The sequence below is a fragment of the Cebus imitator genome, unplaced genomic scaffold (genome assembly GCF_001604975.1).
Source record: "Cebus imitator isolate Cc_AM_T3 unplaced genomic scaffold, Cebus_imitator-1.0 Scaffold170, whole genome shotgun sequence".
Classification (NCBI taxonomy): Eukaryota; Metazoa; Chordata; class Mammalia; order Primates; family Cebidae; genus Cebus; species Cebus imitator.
In genome coordinates, this window is record NW_016107485.1 from 504,235 (window position 1) to 512,708 (window position 8,474).

General features: G+C 39.5%; 1 gene segment (V, D, J or C); it reads left to right on the forward strand.

Annotated features, from left to right (window-relative positions):
- Positions 1-7,008: 7,008 nt before the first annotated feature.
- LOC108315331 lies at positions 7,009-7,807 on the forward strand. The segment is given in 2 exon segments: positions 7,009-7,233; positions 7,392-7,807. Coding segments are annotated over 2 exon segments (384 nt in total).
- Positions 7,808-8,474: the final 667 nt, after the last annotated feature.

Here is an 8,474-nt window from a genome sequence, read left to right on the forward strand (position 1 = left end):
TATTTGCCATATAAGCAGATTGTAACATTTTAAAACAATATTATATTATTTCTATCTCTTGATATTAATAAATACACATAAATGTAAAGTTTCAAATTTTAAAAAATAAATAAAACATTACAAATAAAATTGCCATCTCTCTTATTTTTCTCCTCAGTTTTAATACCTTAATCCCTCTCTCAAACCCATTATGAACTTTTTCTCAAGTCCATGTTTTTTTATTTCTAATACATAGATATTTTTAAACAATGTGTGATGCCATGTTTTGTATTTTTAAAATTATGTGAATACAATCCAATTGTATGTGTAATGGTGAAACTTGATTTCTTTTCTAAGATATTTTTGAGATATAGAAAAATTTATACATGTAGATATATTTCATTGCTTTTAGCTGATATACAGTACTCCATTTCATGAATATATTATATGTCCCTTTTCATGCATATTGGATTGTGCAATGCCATCAGCTGTGATAGACTTAGGCTTAGTTAGACAATCAAGTTTACAAAGCTCAATAGGCCACATAGGTATTGGTTTCCTTCACACCCTAAGTGTTTTCAAGGGGAGTCCTTTCAGCTGTCTATACAGTTCACAGATTATTGTTTTTGCAATGCCTCCCTCCCCTCCTCCCACATCAAGAGCTAAGGTGTGAGGGAATAAGACCGAGCAGGTCATCCAGACTTAGAAACCCCATGTCCCAAATGGAAACCAGTATCTCCTGTAACAATTATAAAAGTCACTGCTCCAAAACTATGACATCTTAAAAAGTATTCACAGTCCATTTACAGTCCAGATGCAGTTTATCAATCAGGATCATTTTTACCATAACAGTCTTACTTGGTAATATAGCTGACATTTTACTTTTATTGGATTTCCAGAGAAACAGAGATTAAAAAGTTATTTTTTTTTATGTTTTTTATGTAGAAAGAGAAAGGATTTTGTTAATCCGTTATTCAATGAATGTTTCTAATTTTTATTATAAAATTCTACACGGAATACGATTATGTTTCCTTATATATAAATATAGAATGTTTTATGTTATACACCTGGAAGTGATTCACATCTCAAAAATTTACTTGCAATTGTCAAATTGCTCTTGAAATATTCTTACCAAATTTTGCTCTCATTAGCAGGGTAGAGGAACTCCTGTTTATTCACACCCTTGCAAACACTTGCATTTCTTATATAACATCCTGCCTTCTCTATCTGCATTTCCTGCATTTCCCAAATAAACTACTTATAATCATTTTTTCAAGATTTGCTTCTGGAAGAACCCGGTGTAAGAGATTTGGTACAGAAGTGGTCATAGAGAGCAAATACATAGAAAGAGATTTTGGAATTAAGTTATTCATGGCCAGAAGGGAACAAGGATCCCATTATTAGAAGTAGGTGTGGTAGTGATAAGTACAGAAAGATCATAGCATCAAAATTATTAATTACTTGTGGTGAATTGGCAGGGGGTTCATGTGTAAGTTGTTGCAGTAGCTTATGCAATATGCTTAGCATTTGAGAACTACTGTGATAATGGTAATTTTATGTGCTGTGGAGCTGGTTATTTTTTGTCAGGTGCCATCAGGGAAGAACAAAATGGAACCAGCCAAGACCACCGTGTCTTTCACCATCTGTAATCAATGGTGATCTCGGAAGATAATGGCTGCTGCTTCCCATCTGCCTTTCAAATCTTGTGCAGATGCACTTTTGTATTCAGAATCACACACACACAAAAGGGGATTCTGGGCACTGTATTTTCCAGTGTAGCCACATCAACAATAGAATAATCCAGCATAGGAAACCAAGAGCCAAGTTCACTGGTGTGCTGCTTAGTTCACCGGAGTGCTGTGTTATACATTGTCAACTGGGCTCCTTTCTTGTGCCCTTTAATATACTCCCTTGTTTTGCTAGGGAAGAAACCCAAACAACAATTCACACAATTCTTTTCATTCATTTAGTTTTAATTCTACAAATGAGAGGAATTTGGGAATAATACTGGGCAAGTAGAAAAGAAAGAGAAACCATTCTTCTTCTGTAGGGGCTGTGTGCAGGCAGCTCAGATTACCAGCTGTGAGGACTTTGACTTCTGGGTTTCTTCCTAAGAATCACTCATTTTGGTGTCAGAGGCAGTTGGATGATGCATCATACCTTAAAATTTCCTGTGATCAGTCTTTCTGATCTTTGCTTCATTAGCCCTTTCAGTGGTTGTATGTCTAATTTCCTGTATTAAATCTTACTTTTAAAAAGAATTTTAAAAATAACTTTTATTTTAAAAAGTTAATATGTGGGCCGGGTGCGGTGGCTCAAGCCTGTAATCCCAGCACTTTGGGAGGCCGAGGCGGGTGGATCACGAGGTCAAGAGATTGAGACCATCCTGGTCAACATGGTGAAACCCGTCTCTACTAAAAATACAAAAAATTAGCTGGGCATGGTGGTGCATGCCTGTAATCCCAGCTACTCAGGAGGCTGAGGCAGGAGAATTGCCTGAACCCAGGAGGCGGAGGTTGCGGTGAGCCGAGATCGCGCCATTGCACTCCAGCCTGGGTAACAAGAGTGAAACTCCGTCTCAAAAAAAAAAAAAAAAAGTTAATATGTACATTATAGAAAGCTGAAAAACACAAGAAGCAAAGAATAAAGTCATTCACAATTACAAGCAGCTTATAGTTTGATGTGTCCTTTTGGGTCCTGCCTATGTATACAGACAACACCCAGTTTTATGTGTGATTGAGATCATACAGTATGTATGATGCTTTTTTATACATCATGAGTATTTACGAATTCAAAATCCCAAAGAAAGACAAGATAGGCCAGGCACTTTAGAACACCAAGGAAGACAAAATAGACAGGGTGGCTCACAGTTGTAATCCAGCACTTTGGGAGGCCAAGGTGGGCAGATCACCTGTGATCAGGAGTTCGAGATCAGCCTGGCCAACATGGTGAAACCCTGTCTCTACTAAAATTACAAAAAAATTAGCTGGGTGTGGTGGCAGGAGCCTGTAATTCCAGTTACTCGGGAGGCTGCGGTAGGAGAATTGCTTGAACCTGGGAGACAGAGGTTGCAGGGAGCTGAGATGGCACCATTGCACTCCAGCCTGGGCGACAAGAGCGAGACTCCATCTCAAAAAATAAATAAATAAATAAAATAAAATAAAAAGAAAGGGAAGATATTTCAAAAAAATTCTCAGCATTGTCAACAATATATACATAGTAGGGAAGAATGAAATGCACACATAAAACAGTGGTTATAATATGAAAATGTCTCCTAATGTAACGAGTCTTGAAGGGAACCTTCTCCTCATTCTCACTGCTTTCTGCTCCATGGCCTCTAACCCACTGAATGAACATGAAGGTGTGTTGCTCCTGGGGTCACTTTTAGAGCTGGTCTAACAACTTTCATTTCAAAGGGTCATTTTCAGAAGGTGTTTCTATGATTTTTTTTAAACAACAAATGGGCATATATAAGATGCGTGATTTTCTAACTGTATTATACATCAGTAACCTCTTTAAATCTAGAAGGGCTAGGTGGAGCAAAATTTTCTTTTAAAAGGTTGAGGGAAAAGTCAAAAGTAGCTTTTTCATATTATTTACATGGGCCTTCTATAAAGATTGGTAAATCCTCCCAAAGGGTGGTAGGCATTTCCAATCCGCCAAATGTGGCATGCGATTTCTCTCTTTGGATATCAAAGTTGGTAGAACAAACAGCAACCACCCAATGGCCTGATAACCACTTCACCTGTCCTTGTAGGGGCTCTGCTCACCATTCAGGTTCATTAAGGCCTTTGTCCATCATTTCTGGTGTTTTTGGGAGGAGGTAAGTTCTTGTCTAACTGGGACAAAGTGGTCAGCCTGGGACCTGCATCTGTGCAACTCCATGGCATAATGAAGTTCCTGAGCTTGTTTCTCTAGACCCACCTTCTTGGGTTCACCAAACTACTGCAGCCCTCAGCGCCTTCTGGCAGCTGCCATTTTTCTCCCCCTGCAACATCCATTTCCTCCCAAAGGCACAGTGTCCTTCGCAGCTCAGTGAGGGCTATGCAGAGGTTAGCAGGATTTCTAGATATTCTAAACTGCTTCATAGACCAGTGAGGTCTGGGCTCAGAGATGCTGCTGCCCATCAGCTCACTGAGGTGGGGAGGGAAAGAGGTTCCCAAGGCCCCAGCTTACCTGCCCCGCAGTGTGCTGCTTCTCACCACATTGTCTGCCTGAACTCTAAATGTCTTTCTACTGAAAATTTTTGGATTTGTTTTATGAGGAGAGCAAAGATCACCTGGTGGCCATCAAGCAGACCATCCAGAGGCAAAAATCCTTATCTGAGAAATTCAGAAGTAATTATTAATCAACATCCCCATTATCAAATGCAGGCATGTGGTACCAGGCTTCTTTCCCCAAAATGTATAAGTAATCAGAATTCCTATATATCTTTGGAATGCATGTATGTTGAAACTTACTGTGCAGCCCTTGCTGACATCAGGGCACCAAAATGTCTACAGATGTAACCATTTATCACAACCCTGGTGGCTAACATGGTCCAAATTACCCTTAAACTCTTGTTCATAAATGGCCCTAAGGAAAAATCCACCGTGGCTTGCTCAGTCCCCTCTTGCCGAAGCACCCCGCTGCACTCCTCTACAGCATTGTTTCTAATAAAACTTTCTCTTCAAACCCATACTGTTATGGATAAATTCTTCTTATTACTTTAACCCAATCATTTCCTGTTGTTGTGGCTCTGACACCTCGCCCAGCATTTCTGTTTGCCAGACTGACTCTTGACTGACAACACATCTGTATAAATTCAAGTACCTGAAGCAGATCTTCTGAGGCTTGAAGTCAGACCATTCAAATAAATCTATTATTAGTCGGGAATTAGCTTACGCATTTTCTTTTTCACTGATTACACAGTTCTACTGCATTTCACTCAAATCTGCTACAGTTCCTCTATGACATTCATCTCCTTATGAAATCATGGTGATATGGCTTGGGCCTGTGTCCCCACCCAAATCTCATGTTCAATTGTAATCCCCAGTGTTGGCGGTGGGGCCTGGTGGGAGGGGGTTGGGTCACTGAGGTGGATCTTTCATGAATGGTTTAGCATCATTCTCTCGCTACTGTTCTTGAAATAGTGAGTTCTTGCAAGATCTGGTAGTTTAAAAGTATGTGGCACTTTCCCACCCTCTCTTTATTGCTCCTGTTTCTGCCATGTAAGATGCCATGCTTCAGCTTTGCCTTTCACAATGATTGGAAGCTTCCTGAGGCTCCCAGAAGCAGAAGTCCCTATGCTTCCTATACAGCCTGCAGCACAGTGAGCCAATTAAACCTCCTGTCTTTATAAATTACCCAGTTTCAGGTATCTCTTTATAGCAATGCAAGAATGAACTAATACACATGGTGCAGAAAATAGATTTCCTCAAAAGAATGGAGGGTTGTTACAATACGAAGGAAAAGGCTTGCTTGGAAAAAGTAAAGAAAGTTAGGGACAGTGAAACTGCTCACTGCATATTTCTTCTTAGACTTCAGGTAGAGTCGATTAGATGAATGGGCCAAAAGAACCAGGAAAAGGAAGAAGACACAGCTTGATCCCTGAGATTTGACACAGGATAAGAGGGAAAAGGAGGAAAGCCTTTGTATAGACCCAAATAATGTCCAGATCAGAATTTTCTTCCCAAGTTTAGAGTTTATTAATATTTATACCTTGCTGCAGCACCATGTAGCTGGTGTCTCTAAATTCATGGAGAGTGAATGCTTCAGGGAGCACAATGGAAGGCTTCCACAGTCAAAGATAAATGTTAGTGGGGCTGACAGAAAAACAGCATCCTTCTCACCAAGTTTGCCCTGAGAACATCGAGAGATTTTTATTATAAGTTGAATGAACAAGAATAGTGAGAGTAAAGAGCATTTGTTTTAGCTACTGTGACTTCAGTACTACCATGAAAGGAGAATCTGTGAGGATTGGAGGTTTTTCTCATGTGGATCCCAGAAGCGCTTCACCGATATCTTGTCTGTCTGCTTAGGTCAGTGTTCCCAAAGATTATTTTGTAAATTTGAATAACAATGGCTACATCTCCAAATCCATATTTTTAAGATGATCACCAACTAACTCTGACATGCAGAGGAGTGATATTCTTGCTATGGTTTTATACATCAGCAGACATGTCTGTGCCAATTCTAGAAGCTGAGATTGAGCTTATTCTCTGGTCTTTTGAGGCAAATCCAAACGATTTAAGTATCTTATCCTGTGGTAAATATAACTATAGGTCAATAGTATTGGTGGATGAACTTATCTAGAGGGTTTATAATGAAGGGTAAATTTCCATTAAAAGTTTAATATCACAATATTTTGCCTGATGCACATAGGCCAGTCACATTATCTGGGAATCATTTCTTCTCTTACAGGAGAAGAAAGTGATGCCAGATAATTTTATAAGGATTCAATGACTTTAATTACTGTATTTTTTCATTACTAAGAGTTATATATTCTTTACTTTTTAATAATATACATAATAAAATTTCCCTTTTTCTTTGAAAAAAATTATTAATTGCATTTCTGTTATTGATGTCTTAAATGTGAAGCAATATGATATTTCAAGTAGTAGCAATTCCTCAACCAAAGGCCATTCATTTATTTATGCATTTGTGTGTTTAAGAAGTGTTTTCTAACCACCTGCCGAGTGTCTGATATTGTACTAGGTATGGGAATACAGCAGTGAAAAAAGCTTAAGTCTCTGCCATCTCAAATAATATACTAATGATTAAACATGTGTTACTGACATTCCTTTAGTTTTATCCTAAAAACTTGCTTATATGATATTTTAGTGGATCATGGGATGGGCAAAGATAGATAAATTAGAAAAAGTAAAATGAATTATTCTCAGAAATGTCATGGCATGAAAAGAGCTTTCAAGTCAGACAGTTTGCTGTAAAAAAAATAGGGTTATAAAAAAGACCAACTATCCTTTAGATATGCAAGGAACCATTAGACAGCTAACAGGTGTCTTAGAAAAAAAAAAGCCAGAAGTGAAAATACAGGATTGACTTTTGGGAGAACAGATCAACAGTCCTCTGAATTTAGTATCTTGCCCACAAGGGGGTGCATTTTCCTAACACGTTGACATTTCCTGCTCACACTCATCCCTTCAGTGTGAGCTTAACCTTTCCTCACACTAAGAAGTCAACACCCAAGGACACCAGGGGGTCTAAAAATGAACTCTTCTCCAGGACCAGCGCTTGCACTGTTCTTAATGTTTGGTAAGTAAAATGGCGCTTACAACTTAGAATCTTTTGTTCCATTGTGTTGATTTAATCTTTAATCACAGTTTTCTCTGAGGGGTAGAGCTCAGATCACATCTAAGGTAACTTGGTATAAGTTACCTTATATCAAGTTTTTTTTTTTTTTTTTTTTTCAGGGGGAATCAATGGAGATTCAGTGGTCCAGACAGAAGGTGAAGTGCTCCTCTCTGAAGGGGATTCCCTGACTGTGAACTGCTCCTATGAATCCACAGGGTACCCTTCCCTTTTCTGGTATGTCCAATATCCTGGAAAAGGTCCAGAGCTCCTCCTGAAAGCCACGAAGGGCAATGACAAGGGAAGAAGCAACAAAGATTTTGAAGCCATGTACCGTACAGAAACCACTTCTTTCCACTTGGAGAAAGGCTCAGTTCGAGAATCAGACTCAGCTGTGTACTTCTGTGCTCTGAGTGACACAGTGACAGGGACTGCAGGGGGAGCTGAGCACAAACTCTAAGCAGCACAACGGGCCTGGCTGCTGAGTGTCAGCTGCTGTGATCCACTCTGATTAGGGACCTGGAACTACTCTACTGTTGTTGTTCATCACTCACCCCAGGCACTCTGAGTGTGAAAGCCATCCAAATAAACTCTAAAACACGATAGAAGAACATGCCTTACACCAGATGCTTTAACAATAAGAGTGAAAACAGAATGTCACCATAGTTCCTCAACCTTGCTTGACATTTGTGATTTTAAAAGTATAAAACCTCGAGATAAATGAAATGGTCTAGCTGTTCATTCCTGTATAAAATCTAGACAATCCTGGCCTTGTCTCAGGTCATCCAAGGAAATAGTATGTTTACAGACACAGTTGTGACAGATGAGGTTGCAAATGCTTAATGTATACCTGACGAGCTGGGGCAAGATGGGAGGATTTCTTAGGAATGCTTCTGCCCAAGAAATAATGGGTTCTTAAAGGAAACAAGAATTGTAGGGCAGGTGTGGTGGCACATGCCTGTAATCCCAGCACTTTGGGAGGCCAAGGACAGTGAACCATGAGGTCAAGAGATAGAGACCATTCTGGCCAACACGGTGAAATCCTGTCTCTACCAAAAATACAAAAATTAGTTGGGCATGGTGGTGGGCATCTGTAATCCCTGCTACATGAAAGGCTGAGGCAGGAGAATCGCTTGAAGCCGGGAGGCAGAGGTTGCAGTGAGCCAAGATCATGCCACTGCATTCCAGCTTGGGTGACAGAGTAA